Source organism: Chrysochloris asiatica, unplaced genomic scaffold, assembly GCF_000296735.1.
Source record: "Chrysochloris asiatica unplaced genomic scaffold, ChrAsi1.0 scaffold00265, whole genome shotgun sequence".
In the NCBI taxonomy this organism is placed as follows: domain Eukaryota; kingdom Metazoa; phylum Chordata; class Mammalia; order Afrosoricida; family Chrysochloridae; genus Chrysochloris; species Chrysochloris asiatica.
In genome coordinates, this window is record NW_006408783.1 from 919,738 (window position 1) to 947,615 (window position 27,878).

Below are 27,878 nucleotides of genomic sequence, written 5' to 3' on the forward strand. Positions count from 1 at the left end.
TGAAGCAGTTGGGGACTTTAGACACAGAAAAGGAGAGAGGCTTGTAGTGTATACCCTTTGGTTGGTTGATGATGCATGGAGGGGATTATAACCATAGCAATGAAACGATATACGATAGGATGAATGTAAAACTAATGTTCTCCCATGTAAAGTATCACATAATTCACAATAAAACATTAAAATAAAAAAAAAAAAAAGACAGGAAAGAACAAAAAAACAAAATGGATGCCAGAAGAGACTATGAAACTTGCTCTTGGGTGTAAACAAGCTAAAGTGAATGGAAGAAATGAGACTGTAAAAGAGCTGAAGAGAAAACTGTGAAGGGCAGCTTGAGAAGACAGAGTCAAGTATTAAAATGAAATGCACAAAAACTTGACGTTAATGCCTGGAATTTGTTGTTGTTAAGTGCCTTCGAGTTGGTTCCGACCCATAGCGACCCTGTGCAGGGTTTCCGAGGCTGTAAATCTTTACGGGAGCAGAAAGCCTCATCTTTTTCCCACAGAATGGCTGGTAGTTTCGAACTGCTGGCCTTAAGGTTCGCAGCCCAATTCGTAACCACTACGATACCAGAGCTCCTTTAACTCCTGGAATTGGCAGAACACAAATTGAAATCACTCAACAAACTGATGCAGCTCCAAAGGGGCTCACTCATCCATGCCAAGAAATTTGGAAGACAGCTGCGTGGCCAACTAATTGGAAGAGATCCATATTTGTGCCCAAAGAAAGGTGACTCAATGGAATTTGGGAATCATCAAACAGTATCATTAATACCACATGCAAGTAAAATTTTGCTAATGTAAAAACGATTGCAACAGTACATCGATAAGGAGTTGACAAAATTCAAACTGGATTCATAAGAGGACATGGAACTAGGGATATCACTGCTATTAGATGGATCTTAGCTGAAAGCAGATTACCAGAAAGATGTTTACATGTGCTTTATTGACTATGAAAAGTCTTTCAATACTAACGTTGGGTATTCCAGTACACCCAATTACGCTCATGAGGAACCTGTACATAGATCAAGAGGCAGTTGTTAGAACAGTACAAGAGAATACTAGTATAAAATCAGGAAAGGTGTACACCAGGGTTATACCCTTTGACCATAGTTATTCAATCTGTATGCTGAACAAATAATCTGGAACTTGAATTATATGAAGAATGTGGAATCAAAACTGGAGGAAGACTCATTAACAACCTATGATATGCATGTGCTACAACCCTGCTTGCTGGAAGCGGACTTAAAATACTTACTAATGAAGATCAAAAACTAAAGCCTTCGGTCTGGATGGCACCTCAATGGAGAGAAAACAAAAATCCTCACCCCTAGATCAATAAATCACATCATGATAAATGGAGAAAAGACTGAAGTTTTCAAAGACTTTATTTTCGTTGGATTCACAATTAACACTCATGGAATTAGCAGTTAAGAATTCAAACAAAGGACTGCATTAGGCATATCTGCAGCAAATGATTCAATCTTTAAAGTATTCAAGAGCAAAGATATCAATTTGAGGACTAAGGTGTGCCTGACCCAAGCTATGGTATTTTCAATTGCCTCATATGCATGTGAAAGCTGGACAATGAATAAGGAAAACCACAGAAGAATCAATGCATTTAAATTATGGTGTTGGAGAAGAATATTAAAAGTATCATGGACTGACTACCAGAAGAACAAACAAATCTGTCTTGGAGGAAGTACAGCCATAATGTTCCTTAGAAGCCAGTAGAGCAAGACTTTGTCTCTCATACTTCTGACACATTATCAGGAGGAACCAGTCCCTTCAGAAGGACATCAAGTTTGGTAAAGTGGAGGGTCAGAGAAAAAGAGGAAGACCCCCCAACAGGATGTACTGACACAGTATCAGCAGTAATGGATTCAGAGGTAACAACAATTGTGAGGACGGCCCAGGACCGTGTTTCATTCTGTTCTATATAGGGCTGCTATGACTCAGAAGCAACTTGACAACACTTAACAACATACTACTTCCAGTAGGGCCCACACCAGCTCTGCACGGACACCACAACGTGGTCAACAAAATGATTTTTTTTAAATTCAGTGCAGGTGAGGTTTTACTGTCAAATCAGCTTGTGCCAAACTTAAAAAGAGAGAGAGAGAGAAAGAAAACAGTCAACCAACCAATCATCTTTTCCTTTTCAGGTCTATGGAGGTTTTAGAAGTCTGAAGGGTGAGATCAGAGCTGTAGGAGGTTTCTTTTAAATATTGATTCTGAGAAACAAAAACAAATCTGAAGGGTCAAGATCAAGACTATAACGTGGATGGGGTAGGTTTCCCAACGAAATTCTTACAGGGCAGTTCCTGCTGCCCAGAAGAATGAGCAGATGCATTTGCTGCGATGAAAAAAAATATTCCTTGGCACAACTTTCCTGGCCTTTTTCTCACCTATGCAGATTTCATTTTCTTACAATTTCTTCCTAATAAGCCCCCATGATCGTGCTATGTCCTCTGAGAAAAATCAACCAAGATGACTCCTTGCCCCTCCCCACCCCCGCCAAAAAAAAAAAAAAAAACAAACAGTTGCCAGAACCTCTCTGCCTTAAATTTAACTGGCCAGCAGATCCTCTCCAAAGTCACCAATTTAGACTAGACTTTGTTTCTGAAGGCACCCTACTGAGACTATGACAAGTAGATTCCTGGGAGAACTTATCTGTAGCCATCCACTGATGGCAGAGGCATGTTTAAACACTTTCTATTCAGAATAAGCCCATGCGTGGATGAATCCTACTAGAAAAACTTCTTTACTTACCTATAAAGAAATCATCAGCACTATTTATTTATTAAACCATTGGTGGTTCAAATTCGCCAGCTACTCCTCAGAAACTCTGTACAGGGTCACTTTGAGTTGGAACTGACTCAACGGCACTTAACAATTGTTAGTAAAAATCAGTCACGCAGCTCAACAGACACCTATGTATATCTCAGTCTAGATTACAGAATCATAACGTCCCTTTTGATCTATGGCATAGTGCTCTATTATTTTTAGTATATCTTTCTTATCCCTTCTTTATCTAGGCCTAGAAGTGGACTAAAGTTCCTAATGCAGGGCCTGTGAACGTCAAGGTGGATACAAACTAAGAATGGGGAAACAGCACTGATAAATACTGCCTAGGGACCAAGCAACAACTGGTTCGTTGTAAGCCATACATAATAACACTTGGTTTCTCAGGAGCACAAGAGTTCTGGCCCTCACAGGCAACCGTACACTTTCTCCTCACATCACACTCTGATCTTGGACCCGTGCAACAAACCCCGAATTCAGCCCCTTCAGGCCTCTGCTCCTGTTCACCACCTACGGGCCAGAGGGAGCTTTTTAAAACAAAAATTAGCCTGCTGAAAGTTCTCTGGTGGCTTCCAGCGTCTTAAAACTAAAATCCAGCAGGAACGAGCTGGGCATGGCCCAGGTCTCCTATCAGTAGCTCATGCCTGTCACAGCAGTCTTCTGGAACACGAGGGCTTTTGTGATGCCCTTTTTTTGGTGCCTGGGTCACTTTTCCTTGCCCCACCATTACTGTTGTGTATTGCTGGCTCCATTCCAACTGGTAGCAACCCTCTATGACAAAGTAGAGCCTCCCACATGGCTTCCTATGCTGTAATCTTGACAGGAATAGGTTGTTATGTCTTTTCTCTTGCAGAGCCACTGGTGGGTTTTCAGTTATCTGTCAAGCACTTGACCACTGTGCCCCAGGGTTGCTCTTGCCCCATTCATGTTGTGAAGTGTTGTCAAGTCAGTTTCAACTCACAGTGATCCCGTATAGCATTTCCAAGGAGATACTGGTGGGTTTGAGCCGTTGGCCTTGTGATTAGCAGTCCAGTGCTTATCCTACAGTGGCACACTAGGACTCCTTGCCCCACTGTTGTGGTTGTTAAGTGGCACTGAGTCAGTCCCAACCCATAGCGACCCTGTATAGGGATTCCCAGAAGAGGCTGGTGAGCTTGAACTGCCGGCCTTGAGGTTCAAACTAACCTTACGGTCCAGTGCTTATCCTAGCGCTACACCAAGACTCCACCATAACCCGTCAGTAAAGTTCCAACCCAAATGGTTCTCCGACCACCTATCTAAGGTGGGTTCTACCTGTTACTCTCAAGACCCTACTTGCTTCCTTCAGAGAACTAGTAACTCTTTTTAGGTATGTAATTGCACTGTGTGGAATCACCTTACCAAAAAAGCAATGTGGCCTATCTGGGCTGACCTTCACCTGGCTGGCAGTGGGTGCTCATTCTGTAGATGACCTTTTTGTGGATTTGCTGGAGGACCCACCTGGCGACTAAGAAAAACCCCAGCACATGGAGGCTCAGGTAGGGCCTCTTGATGGGTGAAAGCCAGGAGACGAGCATGTGCTTTGAACATGGAGGCCCTGAGCTATGACCCTCCCAGGTCAGTTAACCTGTGACCGTGACAAAAGCTGTGGCAGAGGCAGAGATGAGAGGACTTCAATGACGACAGCAAAGGAGTCCAATAAGCCCAGCCTGCAACAGCAGAACCCACTGAATGACATTAGAGAACAGTTCTCGGTTGGCAAGATAAAGGTAACTTCATAAAGATAATGCTCTACCTTCTACTGAGGGAGGGGAGTAGCATCTGGGAGCAGCCATCTAAAACACAACTACTGGTCTCTTTCCATCTAGAGCCAAGGAGAGTGAAGGGAACCAAAGATCAAAGAAGCCATTTAGTCCGAAAGACTCCTGGCCCACAGGAACCACAGTCTGTAGCAGCCTGAGACCAGAAGAACTAGATGGTACCTGGCTATCCTACTGACTACTCTGATCAGGAACACAAGCGAGTCTCGGTTAGAGTGGAAAAAAAAAAAAGTAGAGCGAAATTCAAATTCACAAAAAAGATCAGTTGTGCTGGCCTGATACAAATCACACGATGCCTTGAGACTACTATAACCCTAAGACACTTTTCTAACCTGAACTGAACCCATTCAGAGACCACCTTCTAGCCAAGTAATAGGTCCAAAAGGTAGGCAAAAACATTATGAGGATTGTGCTCATTAGGACAACCAAACTACGCGAGGCCCAGGGGGCTGCATGAGATGAGAAGACAGGGAAAGTAAGGGAACAGAAATGAGGTAAATGGAAGAGCGCTGACACACGGGAGCTTGTGGCCAATGTCATCACACGATGTGTATGGGAACTACTGAATGGAAAACCAACTTGCTATGTAAACGTTCACGTAAAGCACACGCTCAAAATAAAACAGAACAGAGTGAACATGTGTTCCGACGAGGCTCAACAGGTCTCCTCAGGATGTTGATTTTCCAGGAACCACTCTCAGAAGCTGCCCTGTGCATTTTCCTGTTTATAGCCTTCTCTGTTCTGAAAGTCACCGTAGCCACGGGGTTTCCTTGAGTTCTCCGTGAAAAAGAGGCGAGAACAGCTGGTACCAGGAGAAAGGGAGAAGTTGAAAAACGGGGATACTCGATCTCCAAGGGGCTCTGGTAGCACAGTGGTTACGACTTGGATTGCGAACCTCAAGGTTGGCAGTTTGAAACTACCAGCTGTTCCACAGGAGCAAGGTAAAGATTTACAGCCTCAGAAACCCTGTGCAGGGTCACTATGAGTCAGAACCAACTCCACGGTACTTAACAACAACTTGATCACCGCCTCAGAGGAACAAGTTTCATGCAGATCCTTATCCTCAGTAATGTCCTTTCAGTTATGAATTTGCTTGGAAGTTTGCCTATTTCCACCACTAGATAGTACCAGTGCTTGAGGGCAGTGGGCTGAGGAGGTACCAGTAATTATTTATGAAGTGAATGAATCATCTCCTATCAAACTACTTTTATCACTACTGCATCACAGATGAGATATCAGAAAGTTCATTTGCAGGTTGGACATTTGGAAAAGGCAAAATGTTATCTAAATGATGGCTAAGTTCCTAATGGAAACCGAGTTTAGGGAACACGGCAGCTTATGACTAAAATTCTGGGAAAAGAAGGTCAGTTATGGGTCAGGCAGGGTCTGCTGGACTGTTGTCCAACTCACCAACACCTCTTCCCCCCTCAAATGCTTGTCAAAGACAATCAGCTAATTCTCTGACTGGCAAATGAAGTCTATCCTTACTTTACATTCGGAAAGCCTGTTCAGGGTCGCTATGGGTGGCGCGACGGCACTTAACAACAACAACAAATATCTGTTTGAACTGTTCTAAAATGGCTTGTAAGTGTTTAGAAAGCAGGGACTACATCTATATTTCAACATGTTACAGAAACTCTTGGCATTGGTGCGTGGAGGTTGTGTGTCATCTACTTGGTTCCAACTCCTAGCGACCCTGTACAGGGTTTCCGAGGCTGAAAATCTTTACAGGAGCAGAAAGCCTTATCTCTCTCCCGTAGAACAGCAGGTGGATTCAAACTGGTGACCTTATGGTTAGCAGCCCAAATTATATATTTAGTTCTTTATTTAATTATATAATTAGTCTAATTATGACATAATTCGACTTCCTATCCTCTCTTCTGGTACCTCCCTCAGCCCCTACCCCCCATATATTCAGCATGTACCATAACTTCTTGTTAAGTGCCGTCGAGCTGGTTTCAAATCACAATAGCCCTACACAGGGTTTCCAGGGAGTGGCTGGTGGGTTTGAACCTCTGGCCTTGCAATGAGCAGTCCAGTGCTTATTCTATAACACCACAACCAGATGTTGTTGCTGTTGCTGTTAGGCGCCATCAAGTCGACTCATAGCGACTTTATGCACAGCACAACGAAACACTGCCCAGTCCTGGGCCAACCTCACTATTGTTGCCACACTTCAGCCCATTGATTTGGCCACCTGGCCAAGCCATCTTGCTGGGGGTCTTCCTCTTTTTCTCTGACCCTCCACCTTACCAAACATGATTTCCTTCTCCAGAGACTGGCCCCTCCTAACAATATGTCCAAAGTACGAGAGACGAAATGTGCCCATTCTGGCCTCCAAGGAGCACTCTGGCTGTACATCTTCCAACACAGATCTGTTGGTTCTTTTGGCAGCCCATGGCACTTTCAATATTCTCCTCCAACACCATAACTCAAAAGCATCAATTCTTCTACGGTCTTCCTTATTCACTGTCCAGCTTTCGCACACATATAAGGTTATTGAAAATACCATGACTTGGGTCAGGCGCATCTTAAGTCTTCAAGCTGACATCTTTGCTCTTCAACACTTTAAAAAGGTCTTGTGCAGCAGATTTGCCTAATGCAATACATCACTTGATTTCTTGGCTGCTGCTTCCATGAGTGTTGATAGTTGATCCAAGAAGAATGAAGTCCTTGACAACTTCAATCTTTTCTCCATTGATAAAAATGTTGTTTATTGGTCCAGTGGTGAGGAAACTAGCATTATATAAATTTGCATTTATTTACCTGAGTGAACATGTTTTTACTGTGAGCACACACTGGCTCCACCATCAGACATATTCAAATTTCAAAAGATAAAGTAAAAAATGGAGGAAAGGAAACAACACCAAGGACAACTGAAAAAAGATACACTAAGGTACAATAAAGGTTAAGAAGTACAAATTTAGAATGATCTAAGGTTCTTGAGGGGAAACCAACAATGAAGAAAGGCTCCTTTGAAACGGGAAGAAAAAGACAATCCAACAGGCTACTCCAGACGTTATAGTATCTGAGATAGTCATTGCCAATTCTTTTGCCATCTCTATTAAGAAGAAAACTCTCATTTAGAAACAGAAATGTGAACGAGAGTACAAGAGGAAATTGAAGTCCAAGACATCTGAGAAAACCAAAGGGGCATGTCTAGCTACTCTATTAGTTTACTTCTCCACACACAGCACTACATTGCAAACAGGACTTCCCAACCTTGTTCATTTCATGGCATACATATAAAAAACCACTCATATCTGTGTGGCATACTGGGATACCTGGAAATGACCAGTTTGGGGGCTCTGGCTGCTCCACGAAGCAAGGGAAGCTATTGTTCAATCCACTGGCTACAATTACCATTGCTCCATTATGTTTAACCATTACATGAGGGTTGGGAAGCTAACCTAGAATCCTAAATTGGTAGACAGGATTACAGAATATACTGATATTTCAGTAATTTCGTATTTCACTTATAAGTTTGTAATAAAGTTCTAACTGAATTCTAGGAAATAATTTTTAAAAAGATGGTTTTAAAAGGCACATAAAAGATGTAGTAAACAATGCATGCTAGTATGCCTTCATAAACAACAATACAAGCCAAGCTACCTCTATAGAAGGCTGAATGGCGGCACCCCTCCCCCCTCAAACATGTGTTCATAACCTAATCCCTGACACTGAAGAAAAAGGCCGTGTTTGGGAAAAGGGTCTTAATAGTGTAATTATTTAAGGAACTTCAAAGATCACCCTGACAAACTTAAAGACTCTAATACTCGGCCCACATAGACTATCAAACATTGCAAAAAATTCACAAATAGAAGATGAACTAGATGACTGGGACACACGAAAGAATAAAAATTTATGTGTATCAACAGATTTCACCAAAAGAGTAAAAAGAGAACCCACAGACTGGGAAAAATTTTTTGCACGACATCAGACAGAAAACAAATCTCTAAAATATATAGGAAACTACTCTAAAATTTTAGGAAACTACCTGTGCCTTATGGAATCCTGGTGTGGCGCTGTGGGTTAATGTGCCAGACTGCAAAGTCGTTTGAACTACAAGGTCGGCGGTTCAAGCTCACCAGCTGCTCCTCAGAAACCCTATACAGAGTCACTATGGGTTGGAATCAACTCAACAGTACTTCACAACAGAACAACAACACCTGTGCTTTACTGACTATGCAAAGGCTTTCGACTGTGTGGATCATGACAAGCTATGGACAACATTGCAAAGTATAAGTACTCCAGAACACTTAATTGTGCTCGTGAGGAACCTGTACATGGACCAAGAGGCAGTTGTTCAAACAGAACATGGAACACTGAATGGTTTAAAATTAAGAAAGGTGTGCAACAGGGTTGTATTCTTTCACCATACTTATTCAATCTCTATGCTTAGCAAATAATCTGAGAAGCTGGGTTCTATGAAGAAAAACATGGCATCAAGATCAAAGGAAGATCCATTAAAAACCTGCGATATGCAGATGATACAACCTTGCTTGCTGAAAGTGAAGAGGACTTAAAATATTTACTTATGAAGAGCAAAGGGCACAGACTTTGGTATGGATTGCATCTCAATATAAAGAAAACAAAAATCTTCACCAGTGAACCAATAAACAACATTCTTATCAATGGAGAAAAGATTAAAGTTGTCAAGGACTTCATTCTTCTTGGATGAACATGGAACACACATGGAAGCAGCAGTCAAGAAATCAAGTGATGTATTGCATTGGGCAAATCTACTGCACAAGGCCTTTTTAAAGTGTTGAAGAGCAAAGATGTCAGCTTGAAGACTAAGGTGCGCCTGACCCAAGCCATGGTATTTTCAATAACCTCATATGCATGAGAAAGCTAAATAGTGAATAAGAAAGACCGTGGAAGAATTGATGCTTTTGAGTTATGGTGTTGGAGGAGAATATTGAAAGTGTCATGGGCTGCCAAAAGAACCAACAGATCTGTGTTGGAAGAAGTGCAGCCAGAGTGCTCTTTGGAGGCCAGGATGGCCAGACTTCATTTCACATGCTTCGGACATATTGTTAGGAGGGGCCAGTCTCTGGAGAAGGATATCATGCTTGGTAAGGTGGAGGGTCAGAGAAAAAAAGGAAGACCCCCAGCTAAATGGATTGGCAAAGTGGTAGCATCAATGGGCTGAAGTGTGGCAACAATAGTGAGGTTGGCCCAAGACTGGGCAGTGTTTCATTCTGTTGTGCACAGGGTTGCTATTAGTCAGTACCAACTCGATGGCACCTAACAACAACAACAACAACAACAACACCTCTACAAGAAAAAGACAAATAACCCAATTAAAAAAATGAGCACAGAACATGAACTGACACTTCACCAAGGAAGACATTCAGGTAGCCAACAAACATATGGAGAAATAGTCACGATCATTAGCCATTGTTGTGTTTTTGTTAAGTACCATCAAGTTGGTTCTGACCCATAGCAATCCTATATAGAGTTTCCAAGGAGCAGCTAGTGAGCCTGAACTACCGATCATGAGATTCAAAGTGACTTTACAGTCCAGCGCATTAACCCACAGCGCCACACCAGAACTCCAAGAGATGCAGATCAAAACAATAAGGTATCAATCATCTCACACCACCAATAACAGCAAAGTTAAAACAAAACAAAAAGGACAACAAATGTTGGCGAGGATGTGGAGAGACTGTATGTTTCTGGTGAGACTTTAAAATGGTCGAACCACTCTGGAAAACAGTATGGCACTTCCTCAGAAGATTAGAAATAGAAATACCTTGTGATCCAGCAATTCCTCTACTTGGACTTTCCACAAGAAATACAAGTCAGAACATGAGTAAATGTATGCACACCAATGTCCACCACAGCCCTATTCACAACAGCAAAAAGATGGAGACAGCCTAAGTGTCCATCAATGGAAAAATGGATAACCAAAATTTGGTACATACACACAATGGAATATTATGCTACCTTGAAGAGTAACAAAGCAGCAAAACACCTCGTAACATGGATGAATCTTGAGGACACTATGAAGAGTGAAATTAGTCACAAATGAACAAATATTGCATAAGACCATTATTGTAAAAGCTCAAGAAAAAATTTCCAATCTAAAAGAAACATTATTTGGTGGTTAGCAGGGGTGGGAGGGAGGAGTCAGTAATTCATGTGCTAAGGTGTAGACACATGTTAACTCAGGTGATAGGGAGGGCAATGTACAAGGAAGCGGAGGGTAGTACACAAGAAGGGGGTGGGAGGTAGATGAGCAAGTTAGATAAAGGCACACTTAAGGAGATTTGCCTGGGCTAAATGGGATAAGAGGTCAACAGTGATGTCAACACAATCTTTGACCAACAGGGTATCTGTGATACAGGGACCAAAACATAGTCTGAGTGGGTAAAGGAGGGGAAATAATGTTAATGGGCTTGACTGTCTTGTAGATACTGGTTTTCCCTGCCTTTATTGTAAAACAGACATTTCAGTGTGATAGAAAGGAATACTGGGAAATATGATTACTAAAAGCTTGTAAGCCCGTTTTCAGCTAAAAGGGGAATCGGAACTTGCCTAGTGAAATGGAGAGTCCTAGTGTGGTGCTGTGGGTTAACGCACCAGACTGAAAAGCCATTTGAACTGCAAGGTTGGTGGTTCAAACTCACTAGCTGTTCCACAGAAACACTATACAGGGTTGCTATGGGTCGGAACTGACTCGAGGGCACTTACTACCACCACCACCAGGAAATAGGCCTTTTGTTAAGCCTTTGTCGAGTATGGGCTCTAGATGGAATCCTAAGCCCTACCCAGAGCCTTCTGAGGTAGGATATTCATACTTGAAAGGACATGCAGACCAACCCAGAGAAGCCAGAGGAACAGAAAATATTTATTGAAAGAAAGACCAACAGAAAAAAAGCAGACTGTTCGACTGTTAGAACATCAAGCAAGTGGTTTGCCTTGGAGCCATCAAGGCAAGAGAAGTCAGCCCGCCAGGGTAATCCCCGTTTTAAGACTGAAACTCAAAGGGAACACACACAGGCTTGTATGCTTGCTGGTGACTGCTCTGGTGGAAGTGGGGGAAATGCAGCAACGAAGACGTGGGCTGAGTTTGGCCAGGTTCCACTGACACCTGTTAACTATGAGATGAGAGAGAGAAGAGGAAGGACTGGCCGGTCCGAAGTTTTGGGAGACCCATGAACTACCGAGCCCATAGATACTAACTAACCTAGCCACTGGAGGCTAAAGTTGGTTGGAAGCAGTCAGCTGACTGAAAGTCAGGGGAGGCCTGCAAGAACTCTCAAACTTACAGACCTCTGCTTATAAATACAGTCGCTCAAAATTCCAACCGAAAGGGAAGGACTCTACACTACATAGCAAGGATCAAGTCTGCCTCCTCAGTACATTGAGTTGATAGGGGATGGGCAACTTAGACATTGGCTATCAAAAATGGGGGGCTATAAAGGCACAAAGTGTCTGGCTTACAAGCTTTCACGCGTGTGCTCAGTGTCAGAATGAGGAGGTAAGGTAGAATCCCCACTTTTCCAGATGGGTCTGGATAAAGGGAAGGAGGGAGGATGGGGCTAGGATTTTACGTTTAAGTTGTATGTGACTGTTATCAGGACTAATTGTGATGGTCACAACTGTAAATGTAGAAGGCATGTAACTAAAAGGGGGGAGTATTTCATCTTCCATTTCAGGAACAGAGGTCCCTAGGACCAGAAGGAGGGAAGTGCATGAGTGGAGCAAGAGATCCTAACCAGAAAAGCAATGACAGCAGAGACCTCGGTGGCAGAGGCGATGGTTGAGAGGTAGAGAGATAGAGAGAGGTAGAGAGGTAGAGAGAGAGAGAGAGAGAGAGAGAGAGAGCGCAGCTGAGGACTCGAGGCTCATGGACTGAGGAAGACTGTGTGCTGTGGATAGGAGGCTGCCTTGCAAATTGTGCCCTCTGGACATTTAAATGAATATGTATTTTTTCTTTTGAATGTGTACCTCAGAAAAACGAAACAAAGGAACAGAGGTAAATACTGTTGATTAATGGTAGATGGAGGGGACTGTACTCATTGCAATGAAACAAAATACGATTTACTGAATGTACAACTGATAATCTGCCCTGTAAACCTTCAATTCACAATAAAAACTTTAAAAAAAACCCCAACAAAACAGATCACCTTGGTGAGGCACTGTAGGATAAGCACTGGACTTCTAACCCCAAGGTCAGTGGTTCAGACCCACCAACTACTCCCTGGAAGCCCTAAACAGGGTCACTGAGTTGGAAATGACTCAAGGGCACTTAACAACAACTACCATCCAATGAAAGATGTCCTTATAAGGTAAGGAAGGAGGAAGAGCTGAGATTCAGACACATATGAAGATGTGGCCAACACTGGAGCGGTGCCGCCACAAGCCAAGGGACAGCTGCAGCCACCAGAAGTTAAATGAGGAAAGTAAGAGATTCTTCCCCCCAACCTTCAGAGAGCGTGCAGCCTGGTCAACATGTGGTTTCCGACTTCTGACCTCCAGCACTGGGAGAAAAGAACTTTCGGTTGTTTTATGCCGCCCAGTTTGTGGTCATTTGTAACAGCAACCACAGGAACCTACAACTCTCATTTTCTTTTTTAGTTGACAAAGTTTTATAGGACATGAGGAAATGGAATATCTGGATTTAAGCCATGAAACTGACATGTGGGAGAGACAGCTTGGATGGGCAACCACAACTCCCCTGTGCCCAGTGAAATGAAACTGTTTTCTAAACAGAATGTAAGTACGAGGGTGAGGTTTGTGTATATTTTGTTTACTGCTTTATCCCCAGCATCTAAAACAATGGCTGGCACATAGTAGGAACACCAAAATGTGTCAAATGACTGAATTTTCTTTAGCACCATTCAAGCAGAAGGTCTAAGAATGGGAATGGGTTAACTCGGATGCCTAGGTTTATCAAACCATAAGTATCTGCAAGGAAGTCCTAGTTTGCTAGCCCCTGGGAAATAAAGAAATATTGTTTTAGGAGCGTTTTGGTATGCCTGAGGCCTTGAGTCCCACTGTACTGGTTTTTTTCAGATATTTAGTATAAACACTGGGCTTGACAGTTAACATTTAACTCTCCCTCTGGGATCTGGTGCATCAGTAACTGAGGTCCGTCACACAAGCCCTGCACCCCTACATGAAGGACCCCCCTAGGAGAAATCTGGGCATGAGGCCCAGGAAAGTGTCCCTGGTTGACCCCACTTTTGCACCCATTGTCACACACGCTTTATGATTCCACGTGGTGGAAGTTTGTGCCCGGCTTCCTTCAGACTTCACCCCTGCACTTTCTCCTTTGCAGGCTTTCCTCAAAATTATCACTGTGAATATAACAACTAAGGAGTCCTAGGAATCCTTTTAACAAGTCCTGCGGGTGCTTGTGTGGAACATAAAGTCACTCACCTACTAATTTCCATCAGGGATCCATCCACTACACAGATATATCCACCAACCATCGCTTACCTCTGTGTTCTCATCTTGGCTCCGCCTCAGTTTTCTCTTTTTCTGTCTACTGTGAAATTCTACCACTTCTACAAGCTTCCTGCTATTCTTCAGGGAAGAGGGAACTACGGCAGCAACTCTCTCTGGCTCTGAAGGGAAACTTGTGGAGGTCACAGCAGGACAGTGCAGCTCTTCTGTGAGTTCCTTGAAGAAGTTGGAAGCGCTTTTCCTTTGGCCTCTTGTAAGGAAACTGGGTGGAGGAGCTGGTTCACTGGACAAGACTGTTGTGGGTCTCAAATCTCTCTTCCTGCTTTCCCTTTTCTTTCTGCTCCTTTGCTGTTTTGTTTCGTCTTCCCTCTCACCTATTTATTTAAACACAAAATGGAAAAATAAATAGTCTTGTTTTTAGCTATTATTGTTGTTAAGTACCAACAAGTCAGTTCCGACCAACAGTGACCCTATATAGGGTTTCTAAGGAGCAGCTGGTGAGCTTGAACCTCTAACCTTGTGGTTCAAACGGACTTTGCAGTCTGATGCATTAACCCACAGCTCCACAACAGGACTCCGTTTTTAGCTACAACCAATATTAAACCACATGAATGTACTTGTGTATGGGCCACAGCTATAAACACCAAAAGTACACGCAAAGAAATAAATTACTTGTTTTCCTTCAAATAGCACTGCATATGCACAATGTGGAGTCCTGGTGTGGCGCTGTAGGGTAAGAACTAGGCTGCTAGTCACAAGATCGACAGCTCAAACCTTCCAGCCGCTCCTCAGAAACCCTATGCAAGGTCATGAGTTGGAATCGACTCGAAGGCTTGCAACCACTACCATGGCAATGTATAGAATCCAGTGTAATCCTTTTCTTGGTAACTACATTTATATAGTCATTAGCACAATTACTCTAGTCTTCACTTTAGTTCTTACTCAAAGAGTAAGCCTCATTCCAGAGAATCATGCTGTGCACAAAAACGCCTACCATGGTAGCCTGTGCTCCGTTCTAATGAAGCGCTTCCCGAGGTTGCAGGTAGCTGCACTTGCCATCGACTGTCTTGCTCACAGTTTTGAATTCAGAGAAACCTAAGACAACTGGCTTAGTTGGAACACCTGTATTTTTTTACTAACTCTCTACTCAAACTCTGCTCAGTCACCTGAAGGTTCTTACCAGAATTCTAGGCCTCATAGTTCCCCTCCAGTATGAGTACTGCACAGGTTTCTATATGTCAGCTGATCGTTTTTGGTGTTGTTTCTATACGCTGATTCTTTTATTCAAAAACCACTAAGAGTCCACTACACTTTGGCATCAGAAATACAAAAGGAGTAGACACAGCCAATGTATCTAGGAATGTACCTAGGAATGTCTAGCCTGTGTTGATAGAAACCACATTTAGGATTTTGCAGGTTAGTCTTTTCTTCCCTATTTTAAACACTTCTGCAGGTCACAGACTAAATCTTTTCTGACCTCCATTAATACCGACGGCACAGCAATGCGCTATCTGTGGTACAACTCAATAAAAGCGCAAAGTCTGGAGCTAGACTGTCAGCGGACCCAGGCTCTGAATGTCACTAGCTAATCAGACTTCAGCAGTCTTCGTAACCACCTGTTTCCTCTACCACCTGTTCTATGCTTTAATTAGTGGTGCTAATGATAGCATGGAGTCCTGGCATGGCACTGTGGGTTAATGCGCCAGACTACAAAGCCGTTTGAACTGCAAGGTCGGTAGTTCAAGTTCACCAGCCGCTCCTTGGAAACTCTATACAGAGTTACCATAAGTCGTAACTCACTCGACGGCACTTCACAACAACGACAGTATACTTGCTCACTGCCTGTCGCAGGTTGTTACTGAATCTTCCTCTGATCCTGATGCCATGTTTTTCTTCATAGAACCCAGCTTCTCAGATTATTTGCTCAGCATACAGGTTGAATAAGTATGGTGAAAGAATACAACCTTGCCACACAGCTTTTTAAATTTTAAAACATTCAGTGTTCCCATGTTCTGTTCGACCAACTGCTTCTTGGTCCAGATACAGATTCCTCATGAACACAATTAAGTGTTCTAGAATACTCATACTTTTCAATGTTGTCCATAGGTTGTCATGATCCACACAATCAAAAGCCTTTGCGTAGTCAATAAAGCATAGGTAAACATCTTTCTGATAGTCTCTGCTTTCAGCCAAGATCCATCCAACATCAGCAATGATATCCCTCATTCCACGGCCTCTTCTGAATGTGGCTTGAACCTCTGGAAGTTCTCTGTCAGTGTACGCTTGCAGCCGTTTCTATATTACCTTTAGTAAAACTTTACTCGCATGGGATATCAAAGAGACTGTCTGATGATATCTGCATTCTGTTAGCTAGTGAGCTAAAATTCACAATCTGAAACAGACTGGTGTTGGCCATTCTGAATCAGAGACTCACATGGTTTACTATGCCAGGAATAACAAATTCAAGAGGAATGGCATTGCATTCGTCGTTAAAAAGAACATTTCAAGATCTATTTTGAAGAACAACCCTGTCTGTGACAGGATAATATCCATACACCTACAAGAAATACCACTACCATTCCAATTTATGCACCAAGCACCAAAGCCAGTGAGGATGAAATTGAGGAATCCTACAAACTTCGTCAGTCAGAAGTTGATCAAACATGCAACCAAAATGCATCGATCATTAGTGGTGGTTGGAATGTGAAAGCTGGAAGCAAAGAGGAAAGATCGGTCCTTAGAAAATATGACCTTGATGACAGAAATGATGCTAGAGATTGCCATGCTAGAATTTTTAAAAACCAATGGCTTCATTTACTGCAAATACCTCTCTTAAACAACTACAGGTGACTATCTACACGGACCTCACCAGATGAAATGCACAGGAATCAAACTGACTACATCTGTGGGAAGAGATGATGGAGAAGCTCAGTATCATCAGTCAAAACAAGGCCTGGGGCAGACTGTGGAACAGACCATCAATTCAAGTCCAGGCTGAAGCTGAAGAAAATTAAAACAAGTCCAGGAAAATCAAAATATAACCTTGACACATCCCACCTGAATTTAGAGACCATCATTGCTTAAACCAAGTGAGAGCCAGACCTGACTCCCACTGGCTTCACAAGGGGAAGAGAGAAACTCAAAAGCAACCCAAGGCTGATTCCTATGAAGTGGAGGTTAGACATGCCTCTACTCTCCAACTTTCTTTACCCTGTTCTGACACCAACCACCCATCTCTCCACCATACTCTCCACTTCACATCTGGGTTCAATAATCCATTACAGTGGCCACACAGAACTCTTAACACTCACAGTAATGGAGTTTATTAGGGAAGTGAATTGGATACAATTCAGGATCAGAAAAACTCAGGACGCAGCGGTTCTCCAGTCAGGAACGTCTCTTGCTTGTCATACATACTACAAGCACACCTCACTCTTGTCTTCAGCCTGTCAGTCATGTGGTCACTTGACCTCTGCCCTGCTTGAGCAAGTGTGACAAAGCTCTTGGAGCCAGTATGTGAATACCCAAAGGGTACATTCAGCAAGCCAGGCTCCTGCCCCGTGGGCACTTGGCTTGACTCAGCTGTGCCTACAGCCCGCAGCTGCAGTGTCTCTCCACCCCACCGCCTCTGCTGTCTCTGCTTTTCTAGGTCAGGATCTCACCTCCATTCATGCTCTTCTTTCTGGATGCTCCTGGGACTGTCTGTTCCTGCTACTGAGATGGCTCCTTCTAAACCTAGCTGGGTGGTAAAGCTAACTAATCTCCACCTTATTTGCACGGTTCCACCCAATCACTTGGTGGGAATTAAGAATATTTTAGATAACAAAGCCATATCAGGTAAATTCAAGGTACCACCAACTCAAGTCGAGATCTGATGCATTAGACACTAGTGACCAAAGACCAGAGAGCTGTGGGATGGCACCAAGAACATCGTACAGCAAGAAAGCAAAAGGTCATTAAAAAGACAGAAAAGAAACAATAGACCGAAGTGGATATCAGAAGAGATTCTGAACCTAGCTCTCCGGCGGCGTAGAGATGCTAAAGCAAATGGAAGCAATGAGGAAGTAAAAGAGCTGAACACAAAATCTCAAAGGGTAGATCAGATGACAAAGTCAAGCATTATAATGAGATGCACAAAGACCCAGAGTTAGAATATCTAAAGGGAAGAACATGCTCAGAATTTCTCAACTTGAAAGAACTGAAAAAAAAAAGATTCAAGGCTTACTTGCAATACTGAAAGACTCCATGGAGCCCTGGTACGGCACTGTAGGAAAAGCAGCGCCCTGCTAACTGAACGGTTGGTGGTTCAAGCCTACCAGCTTCTCCTAGGCACCACTTTACAGAGTTGCTATGAGTTGGAACTGACTCAGCAGCATGAAGAGCACCACCACAATGAGGAAACTACTGAATGATGCAGAAAGCATCATGAGAAGATGGAAGGACTAGACAGTCACTGCACCAAAAAAATGAAGGAGGCTCAACCATTTCCAGTGGTAGCATATGATCAAGAGCTGATGTACTGAAGGAGGAAGTCCTAGCTGCAGTGAGGCACTGTTAAAAACAGGGCTCCATGAACTGACAATACAAACTGAAACACAGCACTGGAGGGGCTCACTCATCTATGCCAAGAAATGTGGAAGACAACAGCTACTTGGCCAACCTATTGGTCCACTTCAAAGACAGGTGACCCAAAGGAATGGGGAAATCATCTAACAATATCATGAATAGCATATGCTAACTGAAATTTTGCTGAAAGTAGTTGAAAAACAATTGCAGCAGTACATCAATTAGGAACTCACAGAAATTCAAGCCAGATTCAGAAGAGGACATAGAACTAGGGATATCACTGCTGACATCAGACGGATCTTGACTGAAAGCAAAGACTATCAGAAAGATGTTTACTTGTGTTTTACTGACTATGCAAAGACTTTCAGCTGTGTGGAGCATGACAAACTATGACAACGTTGCAAAGAATGGAGATTCCAGAACACTTAATTGTTCTCATGAGGAACCTATATATACACCAAGAAGCATTGTTGAACAGAACAAGGGGATATTGAATGGTTTAAAATCAGGAAAAATGTGCGCCACACTGGTGGATGTAGTGCTGTGGGTTAATGCGTCAGACTGCAAAGCCGTTTGAACTGCAAGGTTGGTGGTTCAAGCTCATCGCTGCTCCTCGAAAACCCTATACAGGGTCGCTATGGATCGGAACACTCGACGGCACTTAAGAATAACAACACAGTCAATCTGTATGCTGAGCAAATAATCCAAGAAGCTGTATGACAAGAAGAACATGGCACCAGGGTTTCAGGAAGACTCATTAACCATCTGTGATAGGCAGACGATACAACTTTGCTTGCTGAAAGTGAAGAGGACTGAAATACTTACTGGTGAAGATCAAAGACTACAACCTTCAGTATGGATTGCACCTCAATGTAAATAAAACAAAAATTCTCACAAGTGGATCAATAAATAATATTATGATAAATGAGAAAAGATTGAAGTTGTCAAAGATTTCATTTTGCTTGGATCTGTAATCAACACTCATGGAAGCAACAGTTAAGAAATAAACCAATGAACTTGACCTACACCTACAGATGCAGTAGCTCAAACGAGGGAACAAATCTTTGCAACAGGGAATATTCCCACCTCCTCCATACACAGAGTAGACAGGGATGGGCAATTTGGACATTGGCTATCCAAAATGGGGAGACTACAAAGTCAAGAAGTGACTGGCTTACAAGCTTTCAAGAGGGAACCTAGATCCAAAGGGCGTGGAGGAAGGTAGAATCTCCACTGAGTAGTATGCAATCTGTCTAGGCGGAACTGATTAAATGACATGCGAACAGGTCTCTTGTGATGCAAGGGTGAATAATTGTTACTGGGACTGATTGTGAAAGTTGTAAATGTAAAAGTGGGCATTTTGTGGCAAGGAGTGGAGTGATTGACTTTGCAGGATGGGAGCAGAGCTCCCTGGAACCATGAAGGGAGAAGAGTGGAGAGCGGGACCCTACCCAGAGAGGCAGTGATCCCCAAGATGGAGACAGAGATGATGACATGGAGAGATGGAGCAGCTGGGGACTCAGGACCCAGGGAGGAAGGGGGACTGGGTGCTGATGACCGGGGGTGAGGGGTGGGGTGGGGGAGCAGGCTTATAGGATGTACCTTTTTGTTGACTGATGATGCGTGGAGGGTATTGTAACCATGGCAGGGAAACAATATATGATAAGATGAATGTAAAACTAATGTTCTCCCATGTAAACTGTCACATAATTCACAATAAAACTTAAAAAAAAGAAAAGAAAGAAACCAATGGACTACATCAGGCAAATCTGCTGCACAAGACTCTTTAGAGCATTCAAGAACAAAGATGTTAGTGTGAGGACTAACGTGTGCCTGACCCAAGTCATAGTATTTTCAATCACCTCGTATGCATGTGAAAGTTAGACAATGAATAAGGAAGATGTACAAGAATGATGCATTTGAGTTATGGTGTTGGAGGAGATGATTAGAAGTACCATGGACTTCTAGGAAAATAATCTGCCTTGGAAGAAGTGCAGCCAGGATGCTTCTTAGAAGGCAGGCGGTAAAGCCCTCGTCCCTCAGACTCAGACACGTCATCAAGAAAGACCAGTCCTTGCAGAATGGCAAGTGGAGGTTCAAAGAAAAAGGAAGACCCGCCCCCCCCAACGAAATGGATTGGCACAATGGGAACAACAATGGGCTAAAGTGTAACAGCTATTGGGATGGTGCAGGACCAGACATTGCTTCTCGTTCTATTATGCATTGGGTCACTATGAGTTGGAACCAACTTAAAAGCACCTAAAAACAACATAGTTAGAACTGACTCAGTGGTAGTGATTTTGGTTTTAGTTTTAAATTCTTTATTATAAGTGTGTGTTGTTTTGTTGTTAAGTGCTGTCAAGTCAGTTCTGACTCATAGTAACCCTGGATAGGATTTCCCAGGAGTGACTGGTGAGTTTGACCCACAGACCTCATGGTTCAAACCAACCGTGTGGTCTAGTGCTTTATCCCATAGCACCACACCCAAAGTACACGACAAATTCTTAAAGCTTTTATGCTATTATTCATATTATTTAGGTGAGCTTAAAATTTGGATAACTGCTCTAAATTAAAAATAAAATAGTTTTTAAAACATGCCATTATAAATTTTTAAAATGTGTTTGTTCCTTAAAGACCCAAGTGCTTTATAAGTAGTAGCCTTGGTGCAGAGCAGAAATTTGGACTTTCCTGGGGCAAGTTCTTCTGAGTGTATGAGACTGTTTTCCTCCTAAAGAGACATACTGCTAATCTTTAAAAACAGCTTTTTTATTTTTATTTTCCCCATCAAGATAAAGGAATGTGAGCATAGGTCAGCCAACTGTTACAAATGTTTGTGAAATATGACTCTGGAGGCCTGGTGCCAAGTATAATGAGATCTGAATAACAAGATCAGTGAATTACCCAACGACTGGCCTGAACTCCCAGAGTGACCAGGTAAACCAAGGCACCCGGATTAGGCAGGTGCCATCCGTAAGGGGCAGGGAAATCATGGGGTGAAGAGGAGGTTCCCAAGGGGTTGAAAGAAGTGAAGAAGCGGGCTGTTTCGAGAGTACAAAGTTCTGGCAAATCACTCCAGCGAATTCTGAAAGCTTTGGTGCTTCCCCAGAGTAACTAGGTTGCTCCTGTACACTCAGGGAGGAGTTAGGGGCTTGATTCATGAGAATTACTCAACGAAGCCAATGGAGGGGACAGAAGGGGGACCTCAGCAGTGGTGTCACTTGAGAGCTGCAGGGGGTACACTCTGCGCACGGTGACGGTCCAACAGGGTGATAACCACATGAATGTATAAGGTTTTTGACAAGTTTCAACAGAAATGTATTATAATACCCCTGTCGCTAGTTATAACACTTTTTCCCAAAGGCCAGCTTGCCATATATCAATATATCTACAAGGGTAAAAGTCTATTTTTAAAGTTATTTTACCTTTTGAACCATCTAAGGCACTCTTAGCGTAGTGGTTACGAATCAGGCTGCAAACTTTAAGGTCAGTGGTTCGAAACTACCAGCTGCTCCGCGCGAGAAAGATGAGGCTTTCTACTCCCGTAAAGATTTACACCCTCGGAAACCCTGTACAGGATCGCTATGGGTCGGAACCGACTCGACGGCACTTAACAACAACAACAACAAGGTACTCCAATCAGAACTGTCATTACCCAGTTCCGACGACACTGAATTACTTGGTTTTGTTTACATCACGTGGGTGCTGGTGATTTCATAGTCATTGATTTTTGTCAAATTTCCTAGTTACAACATTGTGGTAACTAGTATTTGTGAACCTATACCTGTAACTTTTTTGAGAATTAAGTAGTAATTAAATGAAAGGGAGAAAAATCAAAACAGGCTGCCATTCAGTTACTAATAATGTTGTAACTGATGTTATAATTCAACGCAGAAGAATTTTACAAAACAATTTCATTCTTAATATTCAAATATTTAAGCAACTCACTAATGATATCGTACATTAGTCTATGATTAAACTGGACAATAATCACACTGGCCTGGCATAGTAGGAGGGGGGTGACAACAGTCCAATGACGTCACCGGACCTCAGACCCAGAACCGGGTCTCAAGAGTTGGAAAATCCCTTCCCATCAGTTTCTGGCGCCCAGTAGACTCTCACTCGCAAGTCCGCTCTCGCGTGGATCCCCAAGGCCCCGCACTCACCAAAGTCGTAGAGGTTCTGGAGCAGAGAATCCAGAAGCATCTGAGAGCTGGCAGGTGCGGGGGACCTCGGAGACCCCTCGTGAGCCATCGCTGGGTCTGCGACTAAGGAACCCGAAACAGACCGCGCCACGTCTCGGCTTCCGGGTTCCCGGCGCGTCTGCGCGTGCGCGCCAGGCCCCCACCCGGCTTCCGCTCTGCTTAAGATGGCGGCGCCCGGGGTCCTCCGGAGCGGCCGCAGAAGGTGCTACAGCCCTAGGCGAGGTCGGGCCGCCCAGCGCGGAAGAACCGCCCCCAGCAGCTACAGCACCACCAGCGCTTAGCAAGGACTCCCAGACCCGCCTGGGACGGCAGCTGCACCATGGATTCTTCCAGTTCATCTAACTCTTGTTTCTCGGTCGGCTCCACCAGTCCCAGCGCTGTCGTGCACCTCTATTCGGTAGGCGCTCCGGGGAACGAGGCTCGGGGCAGGGCCTCGAGAGAAGACGCCCCTACACACGCTTTTCCTTCTCTCCGCTTCATCTAGCCTGCGACTCCTGGCCCAAAAGGGTGGGTCCGGAGGTCCCTGAGGAGGGGTAAAGTGGTTGGCTTGGTTTCCAAGGTAACGGTGTGTCGCTTAGTGTCTCTACAAGTGTTTGCACTTAGAAATCCCTGGTGGTGCGGCGGGTTAAGCGTTCGGCTGCTAACCTCAAGGTCTGCGGTTCAAACTCCCTAGCGGCTCCACGGAAGACGGATGAGACAGTCCTGTTTGAAGATTTTCAGGAGCAGTTCTGCTCTGTCTTATGGGGTCGTTAGGAGTCGGGATGGACTCGCTGGCAGTGGGGTGTTTTTGTTGTTGTTTGTTGTTGTTTTTAGGGTAGGTATGAGTCGAAATGGACTCCATAGCAACGGATTTGTTTTTGTTTCTTACTGGGTCTTCGGGGTTTTTTTTTCTGCTCATTTCTCTTCTTTGCCTCCTTCAGGCCATGGGCCTTCAGAAAGTCCCTGGACACAGGAACAAGGTATGAGAATTGCTGTCTCCTAAAGATCACAGCCTTGTAAACCCTCTGGGGCCGCTCTCCTCTGCCTTGTCGGGTCGCACTGAGTCGGAATCATTCGTCTGCCGTGGGTGGGTTTTCTCTAGCGAGGGTGAAACCCTAAAACTGCCTTCTGGGCAAACCTGTGAAACCTGTGGGTCTGATCCAACTTGTGTCTCCCGACCCCACCCCATCGCTACTGATCGTGGGAGAAAAGCATTTAGCTTCTGGTATAAAGATAAGAGAGTTTAAGACTCGAATTCGGAGACTTTGGAATTTACTGAAAATTGTATTGCCTGTTCTTGTCTTGTATCTCCTGTTGTACTTTTCCCCCAAAAGTCTTTTTTAAGAAGTAATGCTTCCAGTCTGTCTCCAACTTGGCATTTTTACCCCCAATCCATTTACAGTTTTTATGAGGAAATTAAGAGGTGGAGGCGTTGTAACCCTCGGAATTACTCAATCCCGGGGCAACCGATCTGTTTTACTAGTAAAACAAATTTTAACTAATTTAGGAAGAATGCATTTTCAGGGCATACAGCCTTGTCTTGGTGATTAATGTCAGTTTTATTTCTGGCATAAATATAATGCCAGCTTGTTCAGGAACAACAATAAAACAGTGATAAAAGGGAAATTGGTTTTCTTCAAATTGGCACACTGCTATTCTTTGTCTCCGCTTGTACAAGGAGAGTTCAAAAAATTAGCGGAAAACTATCATCTTTTTCATTCAATTTTCTATAGGCTTTTTTAAACTCCCTAGGGCTCTGGTGGTGTAGTAGGTATGAATCGGGCTGCTAACCTCAGGGTCAGCAGTTCGAAACTACCAGCTATTGTGCGGGAGAAAGAGGAGGCTTTCTGCTCCCGTAAAGATTTACAGCCTCGGAAACTCTGTACAGGGTCGCTATGAGTTAGAACCAACTCCAGGGCGTATAAGAACAACAGAGTACTAATGGAGTCCTGGTGTGGCGCTGTGGGTTAATGCGCTAGACTGCAAAGTCAGTTTAAACTGCAAGGTTGGTGGTTCATGCTCACCAGTAGCTCCTTGGAAACCCTCTAGAGGGTCGCTATGGGTTAGAACCGACTCGACGACACTTAACAACACTTAACAACAGTGTGGCACTCTGGGAGCTCTCGTAGTATAGTGGTTATGAATTGGGCTATGAACCTCAAGGTCAGCAGTTCGAAACTACCAGCTATTCCATGGGAACAAGATGAGGCTTTCTGCTCTCGTAAAGACTTACAGCCTCAGAAACTCTGTGCAGGGTCACTATGAGTCGGAACCGACGCCATGGCACATAACAACAATAGCAAGTGTGAAGCTCTAGGATAAGCACTGGACTACTAAATTCAAGGTTGGCTGTTCAAACCCACCAGCCTCTCTGAAACCCAATACAGGGTTACTGTGAGTTCAGAACCAACTTGACAGCACTTAACAGCAGATATTATTAGTATGTGGATTTGAAATATGGGAACATTTTTGTACCCTTCGAGTCAAGAATTTGGGTTTTATAATTGCTGAGCACTCCTGTAAGGCTTATTATCTCTTTGATCTCTGTCCACACTGACCTTCTCACCCTACAGTTCCCTTCGGGAAGTATTGCAGGCCAATTTGTCTAGAAAAGATGGTTGCTGTGCAGCTGTGACTTGCTACAGGGAGTTGTTTCTGTCCTAAAATGTTTTCATAATTGACTGGAATTTTTCTGGAATGTATTAAAGGAAGGAGTTGATTTTTTTTTTTTTTTTAACTTACCCTTTCACCACTGTTTCTATAATGGGAAGATTTTGCCAACGTTTTCATGTAAAGGCTAAAGCTTTTTATGTGAGCTTTTATGCTTCGGATCGCTGGACAGCATTCCTCCCTTTGGCAGTAGTTCTCCCTCTGTGATTGTGCAGCTTTGACTTTTATGATAGCCTCAGTTTATAGCTTCACTATTGTTTCAGATGGTCCGTATCTATTTCCTCTGTAGGGATTACGAGTCTGGCTGCTAACCTCAAGGTCAGCAGTCTCGAAACTACCAACAGTTCCTCCGGAGATAGAGAAGGCTTTCTGTTCCTGTAAAGATTTACAGCCTCAGAAACCCTATCCAGGGTCGCTCTGAATGGGAACCAACTCCACAGCAGCCAACCCCCTGTTTATTTCCTCAGCCATGCTGTTACTGTGCAGTGCTGTCTGTCTAATGTGAAAGTAGTATTTCCGAGATATTTAAGATACTGCTGATTGCAGCAAGCAGCACTTAACAACACAACACAGTGTTCTAATCTTTATTCTCTATATCCAAAATACAGAAATCAAAGGAAGCCATGAAAGTAAATAAATAGTTACAGCTAAGTAGGATAAAGGTAATGATTAAAGCCTGTGTAGTAGGGTGTGGGAATGAGGGGGAGGGGACCTGACCATGCTTGGGGAATCAGAGAAGGCTTGAAGAGAAGACAGCATCTAAGTCAAGTTTTTGAGGGCTGAGGGAAGAGTGGCTTAGGCACTGATGTAAGTAAACCGTTTCCCTGCATATTTGGGGGAACTATGGGTTAATGTGCCAGATTGCAAAGCCGTTTGAACTGCAAGGTAGTTCAAAGCAGTTCAAGCTCACCAGCTATTCCTGGGAAACCCATACTGGGTCGGTAGAGGTCAGAATCGACTCGACGGCACTTAACAAAAACAACAACTTGTTAAGTAAGGGTAAAATACAGGGTATATAAAAATGGAACTGAGGAAATGAGTTGATGATAGTTCCTGAAGGGATTTTACATGTCTTATTTACACATCTCAGGATAAAAAAATTGTGGGAGACCATTTAAGAATAATCAGATTCAAGCTCACCAGCTGCTCCTCAGCATATGAGTTGGAACTGACTTGACAGCACTTAACAACAGCGAGAATTGCAAGAAGCCTTGGTGGCTACAAAGGCATCAAGTGGCTGGCTTACAAGCTTTCTTGAGTGTGCTTAGTTCCAGAATCGGGGGAGGGAGATAGCAGAATGGATAGGACAGCAGGCTCCTTCAATGTGCCGTTTGCAAGAGTATCAAAAAGATGGGAGACCACCTAAAAAGAAGAATGGCTAAACAAACTTTGGTTCATACACACAATGAAATACTATAAAATGTTGATGTATAATGAAGAATCTGTGAAACACCTCACAGCATGGTTGAACCTGGAGGACATTTTGCGGAATGAAATTAGTCAGCCACTAAAGAACAAATACTGTATGAGACCAATGTTGTTAAAAAAAAAATTACCAGAAGTTTTTCTTGACAAAAGAAACATTCTATGATGGTTACAGGTTGGGGAGGAAAAGTTATTCATGGGCTGGAGGGTAGCCACATGTTAGCATGGGTGACAGGGCAGGCACTATACAAGAGGGAGGTTATTAGAGGAAGCATAAAGGCAGCAGGAGGGGTGGGGGGAATGCAGTAGTTAAAGTGAATAAAGGTCAATGCTGTGAACTGTTGGCACATGGAGGGGATTGCAGCCATGTAATGAAGCAAAGTATATGACTTGCTAAATGTGAATCTGATGATCTGCTCTGAAAACCTTCACTCAATTCACAATAAAAAGTTGGAAACAAAAACAGTGGCTTGTGTTAGAATCATTGATTGGAGTCTCCACTGCTGTCCATGTCATTCTGACTGAGCAGTCCTGAGAGTAGAACTGCCCCATCCGGTTTTCAAGGCTGTGAATCTTTACAGAAGTCAACTGGTGAGTTCAAACTGCTGACTCTTGGGGTAGCAGCCTAGCACTTTAACCCCTGTGCCACTAGGACTCCTCTGTTTATTGGAATAAAGATACCTGATTCTTTGAGTTAGACCTGTGCTCTGTCAGTTAATTTATAAAATCTTTTAACGTATGTGCTTACAGTGGGCACTAGGTGCTTTGAATTCATAGGAGGAGAACTAGTGTGCAAGTTGGAGAACATTAACCAAATGAACCCAAATAAAAACAGGATGCTGATGGTAGAAAACAAACAAGCCAAACGTGGTATCTGAGGCTGAATGCCAAGTGAATGAAAGACATTCTGTAGTGAGAGACTAGGAGGGGTAAGGATCTGTTAAATCTTAGAATAAGGGGATTTTGCGCTGTCGAATGGTGAGGGCATAGACTTGGAGACATGAAAGCACAAGTGT

The 27,878-nt window shown here is 43.5% G+C and overlaps 2 protein-coding genes across 3 annotated transcripts in view; one reads left to right on the forward strand and one right to left on the reverse strand.

The window, feature by feature from the left end:
* Positions 1 to 22,837, reverse strand: part of LOC102828612 (chromosome unknown open reading frame, human C1orf131) — a 37,738-nt gene extending 14,901 nt beyond the window's left edge. Inside the window, exons 1-2 of the mRNA XM_006874174.1 lie at positions 22,750 to 22,837; positions 14,054 to 14,394 (exon numbers count right to left, since the gene is read on the reverse strand). Of these exons, the coding sequence (XP_006874236.1) occupies positions 14,054 to 14,394; positions 22,750 to 22,837 (429 nt within the window). The remainder of the gene's footprint in view (positions 1 to 14,053; positions 14,395 to 22,749) is intronic.
* A 64-nt stretch (positions 22,838 to 22,901) lies between these two features.
* The window catches only part of GNPAT (glyceronephosphate O-acyltransferase), a 58,078-nt gene continuing 53,101 nt past the window's right edge, over positions 22,902 to 27,878 (forward strand). Inside the window, exon 1 of one of the 2 annotated variants that reach the window (XM_006874162.1) lies at positions 22,902 to 23,185. In XM_006874162.1, the coding sequence (XP_006874224.1) occupies positions 23,108 to 23,185 (78 nt within the window). In that variant the 5' untranslated portion in view covers positions 22,902 to 23,107. The remainder of the gene's footprint in view (positions 23,186 to 27,878) is intronic. The other variant, XM_006874163.1, reaches the window with a different exon arrangement.